This window comes from Brachyhypopomus gauderio, chromosome 4, assembly GCF_052324685.1.
Source record: "Brachyhypopomus gauderio isolate BG-103 chromosome 4, BGAUD_0.2, whole genome shotgun sequence".
Taxonomy (NCBI): Eukaryota; Metazoa; Chordata; class Actinopteri; order Gymnotiformes; family Hypopomidae; genus Brachyhypopomus; species Brachyhypopomus gauderio.
Genome location: NC_135214.1, coordinates 13,228,526 through 13,251,525, shown reverse-complemented (window position 1 = coordinate 13,251,525; position 23,000 = coordinate 13,228,526). Strand labels below are relative to the sequence as shown.

General features: G+C 49.6%; 1 protein-coding gene and 2 long non-coding RNA genes across 3 annotated transcripts in view; 2 read left to right on the top strand and 1 right to left on the bottom strand.

Moving 5' to 3' along the window:
• Positions 1-1,712: 1,712 nt before the first annotated feature.
• LOC143512239 (ubiquitin-conjugating enzyme E2 E3-like) lies at positions 1,713-4,918 on the bottom strand. The gene is made up of 3 exons (XM_077002327.1): positions 4,781-4,918; positions 3,430-3,639; positions 1,713-1,833 (listed from the first exon to the last, which is right to left on the bottom strand). The coding sequence occupies exons 2-3, from the start codon at positions 3,627-3,629 to the stop codon at positions 1,728-1,730; spliced, it is 306 nt and encodes a 101-aa protein (XP_076858442.1). The 5' UTR covers positions 3,630-3,639; positions 4,781-4,918; the 3' UTR covers positions 1,713-1,727.
• Positions 4,919-4,996: 78 nt separating this feature from the next.
• LOC143512240 (uncharacterized) overlaps positions 4,997-23,000 on the top strand; it is a 21,638-nt gene continuing 3,634 nt past the window's right edge. Inside the window, exon 1 of the long non-coding RNA XR_013130400.1 lies at positions 4,997-5,347. This is a non-coding gene — a long non-coding RNA (uncharacterized LOC143512240). The remainder of the gene's footprint in view (positions 5,348-23,000) is intronic.
• On the top strand, positions 8,568-11,510 carry LOC143512242 (uncharacterized). Its single transcript, XR_013130401.1, has 3 exons — positions 8,568-8,696; positions 9,671-9,810; positions 10,171-11,510. It is a non-coding gene; the product is annotated as an uncharacterized LOC143512242 (long non-coding RNA).

The following is a 23,000-nucleotide window of genomic DNA, read 5'->3' as shown; positions in this document are numbered from 1 at the left end:
AGACCTTTTAGGATAACAATTACCAAACCATGTAGTGTGGAGTTACATCAGAGCTCAGCCTGAAGAATCCTACACATCCAGACTGGGCCAGAAAGGAAGTCAGAACACTTTGAGATTCTGCTGCACCAATTCTGTGCTACCCGCCAACATCCAGAACTATTTCTGTCCTTTATCCCACAGTAACAGAATCATGCGAGTTATCCCAATGTCCTCTTGGCCCACCAGGACGGTGCTGGGTGAAGGCCAACCAAATTCCTCCTCCCTCTACTGGAGGACAGCGCATGTATCGTGATCACAACTTTGAATATCGCAATACTACATGTCTGCTGTATCGCCCAGCCTTGCGTCACAGCCTGCAGGGAACCACTACAGAGGTGCTCTGATAACAGAAATGCATGCATACATGAGTGTGTGTGTGTGTGTGTGTGTGTGTGTGTGTGTGTGTGCAGGGTGAAAAGCTCATCCCCACACACATATACCACAGATCATCCTGGGTCACCCCCCAACCTTTGCCAAACTCGCCCTGCTCTGAATGACTCTGGTGCACTACAGCTGAGTGCTGTGTGTGTGTGTGTGTGTGTGTGTGTGTGTGTGTGTGTGTGGTGTCAGCAGTGCAGGATTTCTCAGCCCTACTAAAATCAACAGCTGGGGGCAGGCCTGATAAGCTCCTGCAGGAGGATCAGAACGAGGTGTTACACAGCCATCTCAGACTCACGCACAATATGCTCACACGTCTCTCTCTCCCGCACCTGCACACGGGAACTACAATCCCCACCGAGCACTGGGTCCATGACCACACACACTGGCCAGCTTCAGTTCCATCTCCACTGCACTACACTGTTCTCCACACAAGCACATTTAATTAGCTGACTGCACAGACCCCCTTACACACACAGCATGACTACCGTATAATAGCAAGAAAATAAATATACATCGTTCTCAGAAGCTTAAGTGAAACGTAACTTGGATAACACAGTTCAACACTTGTGAGGACACACTTCCAAAGAGACACAGTTTCCACAACTAAGGGATTCTTGCTTGAATGTTTGAAAAGTTCATATGTAAATCATGAAAACCTCTTGATGTATCTGTGAGAAACATGAATGTAACAGCTACTGTGGTAATAACGCCTTTTTTATGAAATGCAAAATTATGCTGCAACATGAGACTGTGCACGTGTCAGAGCTGCAGAAAAACACCAAACCCCCACTCACCACCCCAACATCACAACAACAACCACAGCAGGTCGTTTGCGAGGGTATTACACAAATAAACCTGCACAAAACCCACCAGCCTCCACTGAAAACAGCGCCAAGCTGTCGACAGCGTGGAGGGCTGGGCAGGACTGCACCGCTCTCCCAGGGTCACTCTTAAAAGGCAGACGGCAACGTGGAGCGTGATGAACACCATGTGCTTAAGAGCAGCCACAGCATCTGCTAGATCATTAAAAACACTGCACAGATCAGTGAGAGCTCTAATGAGAACACGACCACCTCACAAACACTGCACAGATCAGTGAGAGCTCTAATGAGAACATGGCAGCTTCACAAACACTGTACTGATCAGTGAGAACTCAAAACCCAAACACCAAAACAACCATCTACACCCAGAAATCCAAGACAGGAAAATAAAGTCCTGGCACGTGAAACTGCTGCGTTCTTGTGCGGGTTTAAATCTAGTGCAACAGTAGGCGCTCGGTGCCAATGCTTCTGTACAGCTTTACCATATCAAACAAGGCAGCAAAGCCGGAAAAGCTTGAAGAAAACAGAGAGGGACAAATACCTGCAGTTAGGTGGAGGATCCAGAGTTATTTCAGCAAGCTCCTTCTGGATTCTGCAGGAAAGACAGGAGAAAGGGGTGGGGGCAGAGAGAGAAAGCGGGTAGAGAGGGAGAGAGAGAGAGGGGGGGGGTAGAGAGGGACAGAGAGAGAAAGAGAGAGAGAGAGAGGGGTAGAGAGGGAGAGAAAGAGAGAGAGAGGGGTAGAGAGGGAGAGAAAGAGAGAGAGAGCGAGAGAGAGGGGTAGAGAGAGAGAGGGAGAGAGGGAGAGAGAGAGAGGGGTAGAGAGGGGTAGAGAGGGAGAGAGAGAAAGAGAGAGAGAGAGGGGTAGAGAGGGAGAGAAAGAGAGAGAGAGCGAGAGAGAGGGGTAGAGAGAGAGAGAGAGAGAGGGAGAGAGGGAGAGGTAGAGAGGGGTAGAGAGGGAGAGAGAGAAAGAGAGAGAGAGGGGTAGAGGATAAAAAGAAAAAACAGAAAGGAGGGGAAGTAAAACAAAGGCAGAGAGAGAGAGTGAGAGCTGTGTGTGTGTGTGTGTGTGTGTGTGTGTGTGTGTGTGTGTGTGTGTGTGTGTGTGTGTGTGTGTGTGTGTGTGTGTAGTCAGGGGAATTACAGTGCCCTCTACCAGAGCAGCGTTAACTGCACACTCGCCTCTCCCTCCACTACAGCTAACATGGCTGCTGCCTCTTTGTTCTCGGAGCCATAACCCGAATCCCACAACAGGAAAACTTTGCCCTGCTGCCGTCTCCCCTGCCGTCCGGAGCACGCAGTCAATCCGGAGCCCGATACAAAGACCACCCCCCCCCCCCCTCCGTCCCCCCCACCGAACCCCACCTCTTGCCGTTCCACTCACTTTAAGCACAAAAGGTTTTCTTTTAAAGCTTATATGCAAATGAGGCGGGGGGGGGAGGGGGGGGGGGGGGGGGTCAGAGTTTTTTTTTTTGACAGAAGCTGTAAGGAAACCTCCTGCATTAGCAACAGTGTGTAAGAAAGCCAAGGCAAGACTTTTGACAATTTTCTAAATAAGAGTGTTTGAATAGCTCCTCCCACTGCCCCCCTAAGCTCCTCCCACCCTGGCCCCCTAGTTTTGCAGAGACCCTACGCTCCCCTCGTTTGTCCTCATCTAGTGACGAGTGTTTGGGTTCTGTCTGCCCCAGCGGGTTCCACAGAACAGTAGCAACCCCCTAATGAGAAGCTTTTCTCAGAGTGAGCAACAAGGAGGCTCTCTACTTCTCCACACAAATCATCTCAGCAGTACCACAAAGTTTCCCTGTGATGGGTGAAGAAGCATCGCGTTTGCTAATCAAATCTCCTCGGCTGTATGGCCCCGCGATCCTCAGCGCAAACCACCGGACATGCATGGGGCTGCAGTGACCCCCCCCAAACAACCGAGCTCATGTGTCCCACCTGATAACCCCCCCACCCCCCACCCCCACTCCCAACAGTTCGTCAATGAACAAACTCTAATCATGGAGGCGCGGTGGCATCCTTCAGTGTGAACTGCCTCTAAAGCTCTGCGGTGACAACAGGACATCTGTCACTGTGTCACTGGGAGGTGCTGTGGGATTGTAGGCAGTCATTTGCCTCTCGCCTCCCCCTGGGGATCTGGGCCGAGCAGGCCGAGTGATGGACACAACCCGCTCCACTGCTGGGATTTACCTCTTGGCGCTGGAGGACAGCTTGGCCGTGGTTTTGCTGGACAGTTTGGTGGTTTTCTTCTGCTGCTGAGGAGGACTTGGCTGTTTCCTCTCCTCAGGTTCCTCGGGTTCCGGGGCCGGGGGGTCTCGCTGATCCGCATCCGAACTACCGCTACTGGTGCTGGGACTTTCATCATCTGACCGCTGCCGTTCACTGGACATGTTTCCCCACCTTGGTCAACGACAACAAACACTCCTGAAACCCCATGAACTGGGCTTTCAGAGGCCTGGGAGCTTCATGGTGACATGACCATGACGGACAACTCCCAACGAACTCGGGCGAGCTCCAGCTCCAGGAAGCTCACATCACGTTCAGGCTGCGAGAACTTAACCAACTTCCTACATCACATTTTTGGATTCGAACGTGCATAATCATTTCTATCTGTATGCAGAACAGCGCGAGACAATTCGACATTTTCCCGAGGAAACTTCATCGTTCTTCAGACACAATATGCTGTTTCTGTTTTGAAACTGTTTTTGCAGAGCGCTGTGCAAACGCCAATGATCCATGCAACAACAAAAAAAACCGGTGGCGATAACACGGTCCAACGGGATCCAATTACTCCACCGAACTGTTGTCATTCTGCAAGTGTACACATCTACGTTCACCCGTGATCACGCAGGACTACAACCGCTGGTCCAATAAGTACTGGACGAACTTAAACCCACTGAGCTGCTGGGCCACGAGCTAATGCTCTTCTAAAATAGTGATAGACTACACACGCCCGCGCGACACAATATCGCAACACTGTCAGCGCTCGTGCGCGTCTCGCGGCGCAGCGGTTACCTGCGTGACGATACCGGCCGAGCCGCTCCGGGAGGACGAGCCTCACTTTCTCACCGTCCCTTCTAAAGGTGATATCGATAGGAAAAAAACAGCGAAAGGCGTTTTTCGCATCGCCGCCCGCGCGCGCGGATATCGGTGTGCAGCGCGAGCTTCAGGAGCGGCGAGGAAAGCGTAATTGCACCTATTTGCAGCAAAGGGGGGGGGGGGCGAGCAAGCTAAATAAAACATTTCATGTCGTCGTCCCCCCCACTTTAGGAGAGAATGCGATTTAACGAGTGGCTACCACGAAAAGATTAAGTCGTTTTGCGCGCCGAGAGGCACGTTGAGATGTCGGAAGCGATCTTTAAACGTCTTTACGAGCCGGAGAGGTTTGTTATGGTCGGAGCCACTCCACTAGCAGCATGGTGTACCAACTGATGCGTGAAGTCAGTTTCGAGCTCCGTGTTGAGCGCTGAAAACACTAAAAAAGGACGGTGTGTTCCGCCCTAACCCGGACTCCCCGTGAGCCTTAGAGCTTCTTCTTTACCTTAGATGCGGTCTCGTCCTGATCTGGGGTGGTTAGGAGAATTAAAAATCCTGTTGAAATGGAGCCGGGAAGACGACGGGCTCCGGCCGAGCTGTGAACATTGGAGAGTAGGAAGGAGAGGAAGCGCTGCAGTTTGGGCTCGGACCGACAGGGGGCGCCGAACATCGGACATCGGGGTCGGGGTCTGTGTGACTGGGCGGGATGTCATTTACAGTCCTCGCAAAAGATTCGGAGCGCATTCTAAAATAGCTCGTTTTGTCGTGGACGCAGACAGCCTCCGGGGTTTATTTTATGTGCCACTACTTGTTCCTCAGTTTTATGTGCGTGGATGTCGATGTAGGAATTAACTTCACAACCTAATCCAATTTTGTGTTGCGGCTCGAAAACAAAGTTTGACATGATGCTGGAGTGCATCGCCAAAGCAATCACACACCACTGTGGAAACAGAGCAGGTGAGAAGAACCGGGACTCGGACTCGGGCTGGACCTCTTGTGGATCCTTCTGGAAACCCCAGCGTGTCCTCCATCCTGGGTCCTGTCACTGAACTTGAGTGATCACAGACACGAGGTTAGTATCTGATGTGCAATCATATTTACAGGCTCCAGATATTAACACTTTGGGCCCATGTAACACTCACTAACGCTGAGTTTTAAGTTTGCATCGCTTCTGTCGAGAATAATAATGTCACGTGAGGTGTTTAAAAATGGTACTCTCCATCGTTATGAATAATTGCAGTAATTATACGGTAATGAACAGCATCATCACTTCTGTGGCATTTGAAACTCTGATTTTATGAGATAAGCACGCGAAAGAAAAGACGTGCCTGGTCAGGTCTACATGGGAGCATGTTCTCATGGAGCTGGAGTTTATTGAATAGCCTGCTTTGACCGCGGTTTGCATCGCACGCTTTTGGGCTATTATGAAAGACCTTGGATCAAAGAGCCCTTGTAGCCTAAATGAATCAGGGCAGCCTACTTTTTTCAGCAACTCAGATGTTTTCCTCAAGGACGCCGCGTTGGCTTCCCCTATGCAGCTCGCTGTCACTCTGCGACCGTAGCCTATGATGTACAGGTGAGAGGACAGAGCGGGGGCATTAATGCGCCTGCGCGGGGGAGGGAGGGGCGCGAGGAGAGCGGGGGTCCCGCACCTCGCGCTTATCTGCCGTGACCGCGCATGGGAGGGAAACAGTGCTTCATGGATGTGGTCTTTCCACGAGCTGCTGGAGGAGTGAAATACCAGCGCTGCGCTCACCTTTGATATAAATCAAGCGTAAGGGCAGAGATAAAGAGCTTTAGCGCTCCCGTTGACTACCGGAAGGAGTTGAAGATATTAGGGCCATTAGATCAGGCCTTGGGTGCATTGTTGTAGAGGAAAATTGATGTAGATGATAAAGCCAACATATTCAGCCTACTGTGCGTTTGACTGTTTCTGCTGAATGTTGTTTCATTGTTGAGGCCTACAGTCAGCGTCCTGTTTGCAGACGTTGTACACTGGCCAACAACCGGAACATCCTAACATTGAGTGCACAGAAACACTACTGAACACTCACTCAGAGAAAGTGAGATCGGTACTGAACTCTGAGAGAGTGAGATCACAACTGAACTCTGAGAGAGTGAGATCACTACTGAACTCTGAGAGAGTGAGATCACTACTGAACTCTGAGAAAGTGAGATCAGTACTGAACTCTGAGAAAGTGAGATCAGTACTGAACTCTGAGAGAGTGAGATCGGTACTGAACTCTGAGAGAGTGAGATTGTTACTGAACTCAGAGAGTGAGATCAATACTGAACTCTTTCACATCAAGGCCTTTCTTATTGCCTAGTGCTTTAACTCTGAATAAAACCAGACTGAGGCCCACATAGGTGGATGTGTTGCTGAGATTCCACTTGTGCCGAGATATAGTTACTACAGTGTGTGTGTGTGTGTGTGTGTGTGTGTTTCTTGTCATAAATGTCATTTGTTATGCATCCATGTGTAGTATGTAAAACCTGTCACAGAAGGAATCTGTATTATTGTCCTATAAAGGTCAAATGAGAGTAAATTTTGAGATTGCCTAAACCTGAAACGATTGCTTTCTTGAATATTAATGAACTTTTAATTAGTGTGTCAGGACGGAGCAGTAGGTACAGATGTTAATATTTAATGGAGTACATCTGCTCACAGGTCTTCTGTTTGACTTGGACTCCTTTGACAGAGATTCAGGAGTTTTTTTGAGAGCAGGCAGCGTTTCTTGAGCCGTGCTCTTGAAAGAAATCAGCTTCCTTCCTGTGCTGTGCTGTGTGTGTGTGTGTGTGTGTGTGTGTGTGTGTGTGTGTGTTGGGTGACTTCGATGTGAGCAAAAGCAGAGCTGTGTTTCCTGCACTTTGATTACGGTTGTTGGTGTGGGTGGGTGGGGGGAGTGTGTGTGGTTGTGAAGGGGGTTGTGTGTGTGTGTGTGTGTGTGTGTGTGTGTGTGTGTGTGTGTGTGTGTGTGTGTGTGTGTGTGTGTGTGAGGGGGTGTGACACTGAGCACAATTGTGTGCATATTCAAATATTTTTTGTTGTTATATTTTTGTGGGGCAACATCTTCATTACTAACAAACCAAATTACAAAAGTCAGTCACTGAAGTATGCTTTAGAACTCAGATGTGTGTGTGTGTGTGTGTGTGTGTGTGTGTGTGTGTGTGTGTGTGTGTGTGTGTGTGTGTGTGTGTGTGTGTGTGTGTGTGTGTGATGTCAGCATGCATGCCATTCTGCACACGAGAGCCCCAGCTGTGACACCTGCCTGTGTAAGGAAGCACTTGTCCCTCGGAGTCTCTTCATGGCGGCCCTGCAGGAAAAGGGCACCGTGTGTTTGGATCAGCCCCTTCCTGACGGCAGCTGTGTGGATCACCGAGCAGACAGTTCAGCTCTCACACACGCTTGACCTCGCGTGACCTCGGCCTGGCCCAGCCCACCATCACTTTAGTGTCCATATTTCAGTCTTCTGCTGGGGTCAGTACAGTTTTACTGGAGGCCTGTGAGGAGTGAAACACAATCACCATGAGGGAAGAAACATGGCTCTGTGCTGATATGACTGTCTGGAAGAAAATGACTGATCTGTATTTGAAAGCCCCTCCCAACACCACCACCACCAACATGATGGCTCCATAGCTGTTGTTCCTTTCCTCCTGGGCATGTTCTTACCTGGGTGGACCTGGAGATGCTTTCAACTCCTCGAAGCTTCCAGAAGTCTCCTGTGCTGTTAGAACATGTCACATGTAGCAGTAGTTTCAGTAGCCTCAAGATCAGTGACTTACTGTACAGACTCACTCAGACTCACTCAGACTCACTCAGACTCACTCAGACTCTCTCAGACTCACTCAGACTCTCTCAGACTCTCTCAGACTCACTCAGACTCACTCAGACTCTCTCAGACTCACTCAGACTCACTCAGACTCTCTCAGACTCTCTCAGACTCTCTCAGACTCTCTCAGACTCTCTCAGACTCACTCAGACTCTCTCAGACTCAGACAAATGGCCAGTCTTCCAATGAGATTCCAACGCCTTCAGTTTCTTGTCTTATCTTGAATGTTGCTTAATCGGTTCAGAAAACACTGTTTTCAGTTTCATGTTTCTAATTTAGTTGGGTTTTTTTGCATTCCTGTGTTTTTCTGGCAGACATGGCCAGCCACGGAGAAGGAACACTACCTCCCAGCAGAGTGTAGCAGGCCCGATCCAATTAATCTAACACACCTGATCCAATTAATCAAGACCTGCAGTAGTGTCTGGATGCCACAGTCAGGTGTGTAGTACCTAAACTCGGCAGGGCAGTGTGTCTTCAGAGGTCTGGGACCTGGAGCAGAGTGTGTGCACTATGCTACGTCTCCACATGTCTGTCAAGCCCAAACGGATCCCTTCGTTTGTTCCTCCTCTCTGTGATCCAGTGGAGAAGAGGGTGAGGATACAGATAAGTAGTAATGAATGTAATGTCTCCTTATTGTTCTTTCTGTAGATACTGTGAATCAATCATTCGACTGTGTGTGTATGTGCATGCGCACATGTGTGTGTTTGCTGATTAGTCAAACCAATTTGCATACTTGGAGTGAAGCCAGAAAGCAGCAGAGGAGATAAGCTTTCATTGATTGACAATATTCCAGCGTGTACTGCTCCCCCCACGTGTGTGTGTGTGTGTGTGTGTGTAAGTTGGGCTGCAATGTGGAACCAGTAGGAACCTCCGTCTCTCACCTTAAATCAGGTCTCTGTATTCCTTATTATTCAGTGGTCACTGAGTCACAAAATTAGATAAGGAACCCGTCCATATTTCAGTGCAGCTATCACAGAGGCAGCGGGGGAGACCCGTGTGTGGTACATTCAGAAAATCAGTGACATGACGGAGCTCTGGGAGCCAGAGGAGGAGGAAGGCAGTGGTGGGTGTGTGGCTGCTGAACACCACACTGCTGCTGAGATCCTCAGCCTCAGAGCCCCACTGCATTTAAACACTGAGGCTTACAGCGCCATGATTGGGCGAGACTCACAGCTGATACAGAGAGGCTGACGGTGGGTGTAGCAGTGGGTGTAGCAGTGGGTGTAGCAGTGGGAATTGCACGAGACCTCCACACCCTCACAGGCCGAGCTGCCTGGAGGGGGAGGGGTGGCGATGGAGGCGGCTTGGTTGGAGGTCCAGGGCAGATCTCAGGGCTGATCCCCTACTCACCTCCTGTGGTTACGTTTCAGCCTCTGGAGGGTGTTGATCTGTTATGAATTGTAAGGTGTTCGTCTGATGTCTTCTGAACTGGGGGGTGTGGATTTATTTTGCACTTTGGAACAATTTGGGGTGTGTGTGTGTGTGTGTGTGTGTGTGAGGTGTAGGTGGCTCTCTCTGGGGGTTGCGTGTGAGAGCAACAGTTGAAAGCTGTTTCTGGTTCACAGACACAGGCCTTCCCGAAATCCCTCTGTAGCTCCAGGCACTCCAGTGTGAAACACTCCAGTGCTCTTTCTCCCAGGGAAGCGCTTGGTTGGTAATCACTCTGTGTCCTCTGTCCTTCCCTGCTGTGGACCAAGGAAGGAAGGTTAGAAGCATCCAGCCCTGGTGTGGCTCTGAACCCTACACCTCTCTCTCTCTCTCTCTCCCTCCTGCTCTTTCTCTCTCCCTCTCCCTCCTGCTCTCTCTTCCTCCTGCTCTGTCTCTCCCTCTCTCCACCTTTTCTCTCTCTGTTCTCTGTTTTTCTTTCTAACTGACTTCAATAATTGTTCATGTTCTATGTTATGAGTGTTAACTACTTTGACACTATTCAGCAGTTAATCTTGCAGTGGGCCTTTAACATCCCATAATAATAAAGTAGGAGATTTTAACGCAGTCATGTGGATTTATCTTTCTCACCACTAACTCTCCTTTTTTGGATGGGGTTCATGTGTTTATGGGATTCCAGGCTGTGGGTGTAGCTCCTCCAGGCCTGTGATGGGAACCTGGTGTGATGAACGTGTGTGACGGGGTAGACGGATGACTGCTGTGAAGCTGGACTGGTGACGGAGACGGAGGACACCTGCATCACAGACACAGCAACCTCCCGTCCTTCCCCACTTTGAAGAATTAGTCCTCTGGAGATGTCCAGGACTGCTCTGGGTCTGGATAAATGGGACAGTCTGAGACGACGGTTTGTGTCTGCTGGCAGGATTATGATAACGACGTGGCAGAGACGCTGGAAAGGAGGGGGTGTGAGTGGGTGTGTAAGAGTGGGATGTCTGTGGTTTGTCTGGGAATATGGCTGCCAGAGGCCCTTGGCCAGGATGGGGAGAGGAGACATGCAGCTAACGTCTGCACCGTTGCATCCCTTCTCCCTAATCCCTAATCCTAACCCACACCTTAACCTAACCCTAACCTACCTCTAACACTAACCCCTAACCTTAACCTACCCCTAACACTAACCCCTAACCTTAACCTTAACCTACCCCTAACACAAACCGCTAACCTTAACCTACCCCTAACCACTAACACTAACCGTTAACCCTAACCTACTCCTAACCCCTAACACTAACCCCTACCCCAACCTTAACCTACCCCTAACCCCTAACACTAACCACTAACTCTAACCCTAGCACCAACCCTGCACCTTTCCTTCGTGCCTGTGAGAGGAATATGTGAGTTTCTGCTTCAGTGGTGCCTGAAGCTACAAATTAAACAGACATCACTGAGTTTAAAACGCGAGCCCTTGTTTAGTAAGCAGTAATCTCTCTTGTGTAATGTGCTAGACTGCTAAAATCATTTTTTTAAAGCCCCCAGACGGTTTATACAGCAGTCAACTACGTGTCCTGTTCCCTCAACTACGTGACCTGTTCCCTCAACTACGTGTCCTGTTCCCTCAACTACGTGACCTGTTCCCTCAACTACGTGTCCTGTTCCCTCAACTACGTGGCCTGTTCCCTCAACTACGTGTCCTGTTCCCTCAACTACGTGACCTGTTCCCTCAACTACGTGACCTGTTCCCTCAACTACGTGGCCTGTTCCCTCAACTACGTGTCCTGTTCCCTCAACTACGTGACCTGTTCCCTCAACTACGTGACCTGTTCCCTCAACTACGTGTCCTGTTCCCTCAACTACGTGACCTGTTCCCTCAACTACGTGGCCTGTTCCCTCAACTACGTGTCCTGTTCCCTCAACTACGTGTCCTGTTCCCTCAACTACGTGACCTGTTCCCTCAACTACGTGTCCTGTTCCCTCAACTGCGTGACCTGTTCCCTCAACTACGTGACCTGTTCCCTCAACTACGTGACCTGTTCCCTCAACTACGTGACCTGTTCCCTCAACTACGTGTCCTGTTCCCTCAACTGCGTGACCTGTTCCCTCAACTGCGTGACCTGTTCCCTCAACTACGTGACCTGTTCCCTCAACTACGTGTCCTGTTCCCTCAACTACGTGGCCTGTTCCCTCAACTACGTGACCTGTTCCCTCAACTACTTGACTTGTTCCCTCAACTACGTGTCCTGTTCCCTCAACTACGTGTCCTGTTCCCTCAACTACGTGTCCTGTTCCCTCAACTACGTGACCTGTTCCCTCAACTACGTGACCTGTTCCCTCAACTGCGTGTCGTTGCTCGGAGGTCCAGCGAGAGCTTCGTCCAGGGGAGCTGACGGAGTAAGGCACACAGTTGGAGGAATTGTGACGTGACACTTGTTAGCGGGATTGCTGCACTGTGCCCACACCACCCTTCTGACATTCCCACTCAACCTGACGGAGACGCTCCACCTCACCACCACTTTAACACACACCATAACAGGGAGTGAATGGACAAGTGTTGAAATTGGTCACTGGAACACACACACACACACACACACACACACACCCTCAGCAGGGGGCTTTCACCTTTAATGTGCGTTGGTGGTGGAGACAGTAGCTGTGAAGGGACCCGTAGAGGCAGACATGGAGGTCTGACATATAACCAGTGACGGGTGATGAGGTCAGCGAATGGGTCAGCCTGGTCATCACTCCCCGTCGTGAGTGGAACCGTGATGGGGAAGTGTGGTAGCTAGCAGGACAGATGTGTGTGAATAAGCTTCTCCGTCACACTGACCAGCGGAGGCCGTGATAGCACAACACACTAAGGAAGAACCAGAGCTCAATCAACAGAGTGAGAGTTCATCACAGAAACAACCCCCTACTGCATAATCTTTTATATACTACAGAGACCGTGTGTGTGTGTGTGTGTGTGTGTGTGTGTAGAGAGAGAGAGAGAGTAGGTGGTGTAGCTTCTGTATATTCATTCAGCTTCTGAGGACCCACCATTCATGACACACATTTATGGCATCACATTTACACATTTATATGACAATCACATCACACCTGAACTGTGAATGTGAGTGAGCGTGTTTTTAGCTGCTTGTGTGTGTGTGTGGGGGGGGGGGGGGGGGGGGGGGGGGGGTCGTGTGTAGAGTGTGTTTCTCGCTCAGCCTGAGTCTGCTGCTGACCCTGATCCTTTTAGAGACTTGACTGATGGCCTCTCCACTCGGTTATGACTCTGGAACCAAGACTACCTGCAGTTTGGGGGGAAACCTTCCCACAGCCCGGGGGTAACTTGAGGTGGTTGCTATAGAGACATGCCATGATGAGGGTGTCCAAAAGTGGTTCCTTTAACAAATGTGTTCATGTTAATAAAACAGAACAGACGCTCAATCCGTGCGGGAAATCAATGTGACGGTAATGATTTTTAATCCAAACAGCCCTGAAATGTAATATCTTGCTCACGGTACAGGTTTCGGCAGGCTGACTCCCATAACCAGGATATTTCAGAGCAAACGCGTGTACGTTGCATTGACTAAACCTTTGGCACGACCCTTATTATCGTGCAATGACGGCCTGTTTCAGCCGAGAACGACTCGTTTTGCACATCGGTGTTTAAACGTGGTGTGTGACGTTGACGTGTGTGATGTTCGTGGTTTGTGGTTTCATATCGGCCCGTACCCGTCCACACAAACGGGCCTCGCTTCAACATGTAACGAACACCCTGCAATTATCGTGCGGCGCTCTCGCATTGCTGCTAATCCGGCGTGAGTGGGCAGAGGCGCCGTTAACGCCGATCACGGGCGGGTTTTTTCTCTCTCACTCTTTCTTGTGTGAGAGAGTAATGGAAACTGGTGTCAGCAGAGAGCAAACCTGCAGCCTTTAAATCAACTGGCCGCGGCCCGGAGCGGTTTTGAAATGTACATTTCAGTGTGGAGTGACAGGAAGAAAGCGTTTTTCCGGCGGGTGTGAAAGGTGGAAGAGGACCGAGCGGCGGAAGCGCGGGAGAAAGCGGCGCGAGGGCAGAGCGGAGTGATGGCGCGCTCCCGCGAGCTCCCACGCGCACGGCGGAGCCGGCGGCCCTGAGCGCGCGCTAAAAATACCCGCGGCGGAAAACGACAAGGCGCCTCAAATTGCACTGAGAAAGGGCTCCGTCACCTAGGGGTGAGCTCCTGCCTCCGGACCCGTGTCTCTCAATATCCTCCACTAACACGGGAGACGCTTGGCTCGCCTTGTTGTACAACGCTAGCTGGTTCCAGGCCTTGTTTCATGGGCCATTTTTCCCCAATATACAAAAGCAGACGGCGAGATAACAATAACTTCTCCGATGTGGCACAGGGAATGAGGTTCACAGCACGACCTTCACTTGAGAGTGATGGATAATGATGAAGGTGTAGCCCATTCCCCCGGGTCACATACTACTGCTACTACAGTTTGCACAGCCATTGGAGCAAATTACCACACATTTTATTTTTTCAAATGTAAATGGGATTTGTCGCGGTCCAAATAGTTAGGGTTTGCCCTAACTAGGCATTTGAAAAGTTATTTAAGTGTGTTCGGCCCGATGTTAGAGAAACCGAAGTCTCTGAAACGCACTTCTTCAGAAATATTTGAGGTATTTATGAGTTATTTCCCGCTTCTTGCTAAGCCAAGCTTTTAAAACTGAACTATCGTTGACAGGGTTTGGCAGAGATATGATTTATCGGGGGTAGACCGACTCTCTCCTCTGCCATCAGACGACAGTGCCACGTTAGGCTGAGGCGGTTTTAATGTTTCTTCCAATGTTTGAGCCTGGAGGAGATTTATTAATCACCCTGCTGTGTTAGATCCCACAGACATCACAGAACGACACCTGCTGGGCCTTCCTGCTCATCACGAACCACCACGCGTACGAGAGATGTGGTTCTCACTCACACACACACACACATACACACACACACACACACTTTCTGTTTCTGTCCTCCCTCTGCTCCTGTGTTCAGTAACAATGATGTAGTACTATTGAGTTCACAATAGCTAGGTTCTGTTCAGCTGTTGTGAGTGCGTGATTGACACTTGTGCGCAGACACACACTGCATGAGCACACACTTTTAAAGCACACATGATGTGATGCCAGTACGTGGGTTAGGGTGTGGCTGGTGTTCCCAGCAGACCTGCACATGCACACATTCCTCCGGGGCTCCATCAGACGAATGGCCAAGGGCTGGAATGATTACGGCAGCAACACTCACAATATTAGATTGTGTTGAACAAACCTTTACAAACGGAGCCCTCTGATAACAAACAAGTATCCAGCTCAATCGATGGAGACATTTCCTTTACACCCAATGCATTATTTAGTGCTGGAAGGATTTTTCAATCTTAAAGTGCCTAGCTGACACTGATCCCTGAGTGGACAGGCTGATCTCACAGTGGGCATTGTGATCTCACAGTGGACAGGCTGATCTCACAGTGGGCAGGGTGATCTCACAGTGGACAGGGCTGATCTCACAGTGGGCAGGGTGATCTCACAGTGGACAGGGCTGATCTCACAGTGGGCAGGGTGATCTCACAGTGGACAGGCTGATCCCTGAGTGGACAGGCTGATCTCACAGTGGGCAGGGTGATCTCACAGTGGACAGGGCTGATCTTACAGTGGGCAGGGTGATCTCACAGTGGGCAGGGTGCTCTCACAGTGGGCAGGGTGCTCTCACAGTGGGCAGGGTGATCTCACAGTGGGCAGGGTGATCTCACAGTGGGCAGGGTGATCTCACAGTGGACAGGGTGATCTCACAGTGGACAGGGTGATCTCACAGTGGGCAGGGTGATCTCACAGTGGACAGGCTGATCTCACAGTGGACAGGCTGATCTCACAGTGGGCAGGGTGATCTCACAGTGGACAGGCTGATCTCACAGTGGGCAGGCTGATCTCACATTAGTCATAGTTATGTGACAGTAGGTAGGCTGATCTCAGTACACAAGCTTACATGTTTGTAGCACACGTGTTTGCAGTCTCATCATCCACATGTGCTGGAGTTTTGAGGGCCGTTTCCTGTGCCATGAGGTCCGACCCAAGTGTGTTTGCCAGTGTGGTCCAGCTTGCTGTCAGTCCTGTTGTGCTCTCAGTGGGTCGATGTGTTCAGTAAACAGTGTTCTTTGAATGTAGCGTTACATCCAGTGTAAATATTATTGTTCCTTTTAGTGCTAGTGGGTTATAATGTTCTTACAGTGCAGCAGTGGCATAGTGAAGTGTGTAATGGTCCCTTTATAGTTCAGTCATGAGTAAATTTCTTCATTAGTCAAGGCATAAAAATCTAGCGGGCCTCTTTAGACTGCTTGTGTGTGTGTGTGTGTGTGTGTGTGTGTGTGTGTGTGTGTGTGTGTGTGTGTGTGCGCGCGCAAAAAGGATATGAAAAAATCTTATCAACTTGATCTTACACTGAGAGACATGTAACCTTTCAGTGAAGTAAAATTATTTGAAGAAAAAACTCTCTGTGCACCTTCCCTTTGGCATAAGGCCTGGGTCCACACTCTTGTACTGCTCGAAGGAAGAATCATCACTCAAATATGAAGAGATCTGAGAGCAGTCCTCCATAACTCATCTCCCCATGTGGCTTTGTGCACTCTGGTCTCCAGCTCACCAGGCAGGTCTTTCAGTAGTGTGGCATCTTTGTGTGTATTTGAAGATTTGCGATAGATCGTTGTCTGAGTGGGGGGTGGGAGCCTAACCCCTGACCCCTGGCACAGGCATTCAGACTTTGATATAAAATCTGCAGACATCTGAGGAAATACATGAAGCCATGTATCTTAAAAAAAGATTTCCTGTGGTTTTGAGGGCAAACGTCCACCATCATATCTGCAGGTGGGAGTAGGTTCAAGGAGTGAAGCTGTGTTCCGCTGGACACACGTGAACGCTGAACGTAACTTCAGTACTTTTGCTGAGCCAGTAGAGACTTTCTGTGGACAAGCCTTCCGGGCAGATTGGTGGCGTGAGGTGGTGTGTGATTGGGGGAGGTGGCGTGAGGTGGTGTGTGATTGGGGGAGGTGGCGTGAGGTGGTGTGTGATTGGGGGAGGTGGCGTGAGGTGGTGTGTGATTGGGGGAGGTGGCGTGAGGTGGTGTAAGATGGTGGGAGGTGGTGTGTAATTTGTAATTGTAGTTTCAGAATCTTGGTGAACCCAAAATATGACTGACTGTAATTGTAGGAGGGATGGATCACTTCTGGATTCTGTGTGTGTGGGTGTGGGTGTGCGTGTGTGTGTGTGTGTGTGTGTATCAGAGTCCTGCACGGGTCCATTTTTTGAGACCCACACCCACCCATATCCGCAGAGTACAGCACCCACCCACCCGCAAACCCGTGGCTATTTCAAAGTTAAATCCGTACCTGCCCGGACCCATTAGTATTCTACCCGTTACCCACCTGTGCCCGTGAAAAATCACACAGATCGAAAGTATTCCTATAGAGCACTTTATTTTTCAATGCGCCTCTGAAAAAAGTATGACAACTAAATAAAATCACATAGGTTCACAGTGGTAGTAGTTGCCTATCTGCTGTGGCGGGAGCAGCACGCTAAGTTCTCTCTCGTCATTTTTCCTTGTTCTAGCACAGCCACCCATTTAGCTTTGTAACCACCAAGCAAGCTACAATAAATGCCCGGTACTGCGTTATAACCAGCCTCTGCTCATGTTTCCGCTGGAAAAGAACCGAAGTTTGGGTATTACCCCAGAACAGGTCAAGAGTAAAGTTCAGCCCGTTCTGGCCAACGGAGCTACGGTATAAGTAAGCTCCCCCTGAGCTTTGCGACCACGATCGGGAGGCGGTAATCAGGCACAAGGTAACACTATGTTCATTACGTAGCAAATAAAAGCCTACTAAAAATGACCACTTATTCACGTGCTACCCACCCGTATTTAACTTACCCGCCCGCAAACCCACCCGTATTTAACTTACCCGCCCGCATACCCACCCGTATTTAACTTACCCGCCCGCAAACCCACCCGTATTTAACTTACCCGCCCGCATACCCACCCATAAAATTGTGGTATGTGTAAAACCCACCCGTTTCAGCATCTATTTGCCCGTACCCACGGGTACCCGATCCGGTGCAGGACTCTAGTGTGTATACGGCCTTCAACTCTCCCGGGGCACAGACCACGGAAAACTGAACAGACTCCCATAGAAACCCACCTCGTCACTCATTTCATTTTCATGAACCATACAGGCTGGAAAACACACACACATACACACACACACACACACACACACACAAAGAGACACACACACACTCTCCCCTACAGGATGCAGGTTTGCCATCATGAGAGTGCATATCAAGTGCTTCTTCTATAAGTGGCAAATTCTCCTGTTCATTTCAGTAGTTTCCCCTCCAACACCGAGCAGCGCTAGCACAGACGACTTGGCTGTTGCCTCCTGCAGCTCCTTATTGATTCAAGCAAAGTTGCTCAGGATGGAGAGTTTCCTCTGGCTGAGACCACCTCAGGGACCCGGGGCCTGTGTGTGAGCCAGAGACTCCACGCCTCTGCTCTTTCTGCTGAGGTAGGGAGGAACATTTAGTGGGTGTCATGACACTATCCGCAGAACATGAACACATGCGGGTGTGTAGAAGCACACACACCCACGAGGCAGGGCTGTTCTGTGTAGTATGACATGTAACAGTGGCGTGACTCGTCTGTGCCAAAGGCCTTTCCCTGCCAGTCCCTTCTTCTTAGCACATTTCCTGTGCCTCTGTCTGCCTGTACGTCACCTAATTACACTGATTATGGGTGATGAGGTCATGGAGGGCTGTTGTCACCATGGTGACCCGTTCCTCGTTTGACTGGTAGCTCTGACCCGCCACCAGTGCCGCCCCGTGCGGTCCGTATGGGACCTCCCATTCTCGGTAACCCTCTGCAGCACCAACCCTTTCCTGTCTTTTATTTCCTGCCAATGTTCTGTTCATGCTCTGTGTCTCGGTCGAGCTCCTTTCAGACGAGCCGGTCTTTCAGAGGGGAGGGGGGAGGGGACTGGGGGGGGGGGGGGGGGGGCAGAGACACTGCCTGCTGGCCCCCGGTGGCTGGTCGGTAATTTGGGCGGATGTGGCTGTGATGAATGATGGCGTGTAGCATGGCAGAGCGCTCAGAGCTGGGGGGCCCCTGCACCGCCACAGGGCCGGCCAGGCACTCCACTTTATTAATCACCACTGCTCCTTCCCCCATCTGCCATGGGGAAGACTCGGGTAGGGGCGGGGCCAGGGAGGAGGGGAGGAGTCTACAGCCCATGAAGTGTGTGTGTGGTGTGTGTGTGGGGGTGTGTGGTGCATTGAGTAGGAAAGGGAAAATGAATGTAAAGGAAAGAGGTTATGTTTTGGGTATGGGTGTTTAGGGTTGGGGTAGGTTATGTTTTGGGTAGGGTGTTTAGGGTTGGGGTAGGTTATGTTTTGGGTAGGGTGTTTAGGGTTGGGGTAGGTTATGTTTTGGGTATGGGTGTTTAGGGTTAGGGGTAGGTTATGTTTTGGGTATGGGTGTTTAGGGGTAGGTTATGTTTTGGGTGTGGATGTTTAGGGTTAGGTTATGTTTTGGGTATGGGTGTTTAGGTGTAGTTTATGTTGTAGGTATGGGTGTTTAGTGTTGGGGTAGGTTATGTTTTGGCTATGGGTGTTTAGGGTTGGGGTAGGTTATGTTTTGGGTATGAGTGTTTAGTGTTGGGGTAGGTTATGTTTTGGGTATGGGTGTTTAGGGGTAGGTTATGTTTTGGGTATGGGTGTTTAGGGTTAGGGGTAGGTTATGTTTTGGTATGGGTGTTTAGGGTTAGGGGTAGTGCATGGGTGTTTAACCCTAACCCAGGTTTGGACTTGTTATGCGTAGCAGGCTGTATGAAGGCTGTATGGTCTGTCCATGGGTCTGCTTGGCCCTACTAGTGAAGGAGGTTTCTCATGCAGGGTGGATCTCTCTTTCTGGAGTGCTAGGATCTTTACCCACTGCTGTAATTGTACTGCATGCCTTTCCCCTCTGGAGCACAAAGGCTTACGGAACTCTGTCAGACACTGAGACAAACCAGCACAAATCACAAGTAGTGGCTCAGTGATATCAGAAGTAAGTGTGTGTGTGTGTGTGAAGTAGAGGCTTCTAGTTAATTGTTAAGCAGCCATTGTCTTCCCCAGCCTCTGCAGTGCCTGATGAGGTGTAGTGTGTCCTCTGAAAAGGGTGCTTTAGGCTACCTGAACCCATGTCAGTGGACCACGGGGGAGTCCCTGGAGACTGCACTGGGAGACCCTGGAGCTCCGGCACCACGCAGCGCACAGCAGGGTTCTGTCAAACACGCAGCACAAACGCTTTCCTGACCACGCAGCCCCAACTCTTCACCGGCTCGCGTCTTCTTTCTGATTCACGCGTGAATGGTTGGATCATTGCCTGGACCGCCACCGTACAGGATCCACAGTACTGCTGCTGTTCTACCGCTGCTGGACGGGTTGGTTTGTAGTCTCAAACACTGCCGCCGCATAGCTAAAGCCCTGTTTTCAGGCTGAACACGTTCCTCCCTGAATATGGGTCATTTGCAGGTATCCTGGGGGACACCTGAGCTTCCTGTTATGCCCTGGTGCTGGGAGCGGAGTCAGAGTGGTGAGAGGTGTCTGAACCACTGAACCACGTCATGTGGCCTCTGCTCAAAACGGCTGAACACACAGCACAATTATATAGTGCCGAGTTGTTTAAACAGTGCAAAGATATAAACACTTGGGACGGCTGTCCTCGGTTCATCTGAGCAGATCTCGTGGAATGTTTTTCCAGTTTACACGTTCCAGGAGAGGGGCTGGGAGCCCTGAGGCAGGAGTGGTTTGGGCTGTAGGGTCTGCTGTTCTCCCCGACGTGCTAGCGGTAAAGTGTAGGAGCACAGGACAGGACTTTGGCCATGAGCAGAAGTGACGTTTCAGTGCGGTGGTGGGATCTGACCTCTCTGTCTGTATTTATTTCCATTTTAGAGGCTTTATTACTCCCTAGAGTAGACTCATAGCTGTGTGTGTGTGTGTGTGTGTGTGTGTGTGTGTGTGTGTGTGTGTGTGTGTGTGTGTGTGCACGCATGCTATAACACAACATGATTATTTATTTCTCTTTGGTTCATAAATAGGCAGAGATGCTCAGAGGGTTTTTGCATATTTAACAAACACAATACTGTTGTGGCTTACAGCATTCACAGCAGTCAGCCTCCTCTCTACAGATACAGGTTCTCTCTCTCTCTCACACACACACACACACACACACACACACAAACACACACACACAGCCTCCTCTCATATCAGCTAGGGGTGATTCAGACTGTGGATTGGAGTCACCCTGCTTATAACAAAACAGCATAACGTGTCTTTATTTTGCAGCTGAAACTTCTTTAACTCACAGGACTCATAAGAACGCTCAAATTTCCCTTGAGTGCTCACTGGGGGAATGGTCAGGATTCTTGTACACGGTGATGGCCAGCGTGCGTAATAGCTGAACTCTGAACTCTGAACTCTGCTCCGTGGTGTGAGAGGCAGAGGGAGACTGGTGCTGCAGGGGCCCAGGGTGGCATCTCCGGTCTCCTGGATGGGCCTGGATCACTCCTGTGTGGCGTGAGACACCCGTGGCCAGTATAATATCAGCTTCAGTAACCACTACTCAGACTGTAGCTCACTCAGTCACAGCAGCACTCTCCCATCTGCTCCTCAGGAGAGAGGGAGTGAGAGACAATTATAGGCCCAGGGATGGACAGATTTAAAAGGAGGAGAGAAAAGAAAAGAAAGAAAAAGCAATAAAAGATGGAGAAGAGGAGAAAAAGAAGTGTAGAAGATGGAGACCTCAGGAGCTGCTGAGGTTGAGGCATGTGGAGAGGAGTGAGGGACGGAGGAGGGTGGAGTAGCTGGGCGGGACATGCAGGCTGACATGGGGGTGGGGGGGGTGGGGGGGTAGAACTGTGGCTATCCTACCACAACACAAACAGGAGCGCCTCAGAGACTCAGTCTGATGCCTCTTTATTCTTACAGTCTCACACTATTCTTCTGCCCCGCCTCTCTCTCCCTCTCCCTCCCTCTCTCTCTTTCTCTCTCTCTCCCCCCTCTCTCTCTCCTCTATATCACTGTCAATTCCTCTTCATTCCTGTCTCTTATTGGTTCATTTCAATGTTTTACTTCCATATTACGTTATTCTCTAAGCAGGTAACAGAAATACGAAAGCATGGAACATTGAGAATAGAAATGAAACAAAAGGTTCTATTTTAAACCAAAGTTCCGTTTCCAAATGAAGTTCTATTTCAAGACAAAAGTTCTATTTCTAAACACAAGATTGCTTCTAAACGAGGTTCTGTTTCCAAAGCAGAGATTCTATTTCCTCCTCCCTCTCCCTCTGTAAATCAATGTAAATTGATAAGGGTGTTATGTACAGGTTTTATTAAATGCATCTTTGTGTTTTCTACATAGCGGTTCTGTTCAATAGAGGTACTGTTACATAGGGGCTCTGTTATATAGGTGTTCTGTTATGTTGGTCTTTTGTTATATAGGGGTTCTGTTCTATAGGGTTCTGTTATATAGGGGTTCTGTTGTATTGGCCTTTTGTTACATAGGGGCTCTGTTATATAGGTGTTCTGTTATGTTGGTCTTTTGTTATATAGGGGTTCTGTTCTATAGGGTTCTGTTATATAGGGGTTCTGTTGTATTGGTCTTTTGTTACATAGGGGATCTGTTATATAGGGGATATTTGTCTTGCTTTTTTTCTTTCATCAGGGCTCAGCCTTTTGAGATTAACTTTGTGCAGAGTGCAGACTCTACAAAGGTGTGTGTGTGTGTGTGTGTGTGTGTGTGTGTGAGTGTGTTTGGAGTGGGTGGTAGAAAGATAACATTACTCTGTTGTCATGGTGCCGAATTGTCTAAAGGTTTTGCAAAGCCGTCAGGAGATTCTCACTGGATGATAAATGTCTTTACGTAAATGAAGCAGGTGGACTGTCTGAAGGCAGCGTTCAGCACAGCGTTCAACACAGCAGAGTTTTAGCTGTGTGGTCCCTCATGAGAAAACCAACTGTCCAGTTATGGTGGCATATTTTCATGTCTATAAATACTGTATCTAAGACCAAAAACAAGAAAATTAACTTTTTACTGTTGCAAAAATTGAGCATTGTTGGTGTTTATGCAAATTGAGAACTGGTGTTTATGCGAATAGGTCACACAACCAGTCACAACCACAGATCCCAACAAACACCAGCATCTTTTAGTGTGCGCCAACAGTGTCCAACAAATACTGACATTCTACAACATACACCACTGTCCTTCAGCACACATCTACACTCACTGACACATACTGACATTCTACAACACACACCACTGTCCTTCAGCACACATCTACACTCACTGACACATACTGACATTCTACAACACACACCACTGTCCTTCAGCACACATCTACACTCACTGACACATACTGACATTCTACAACACACACCACTGTCCTTCAGCACACATCTACACTCACTGACACATACTGACATTCT

What these genes read in the sequence shown, in the direction of transcription:
- LOC143512239 (XM_077002327.1), bottom strand. Translation starts at nt 3,629, where the DNA reads ATGTCCAGTGAACGGCAGCGGTCAGATGATGAAAGTCCCAGCACCAGT. An exon ending in CTGTCCTCCAGCGCCAAGAG is followed by an intron (nt 1,834 to 3,429) that starts GTAAATCCCAGC and finishes TCTTTCCTGCAG; the next exon opens with AATCCAGAAGGAGCTTGCTG.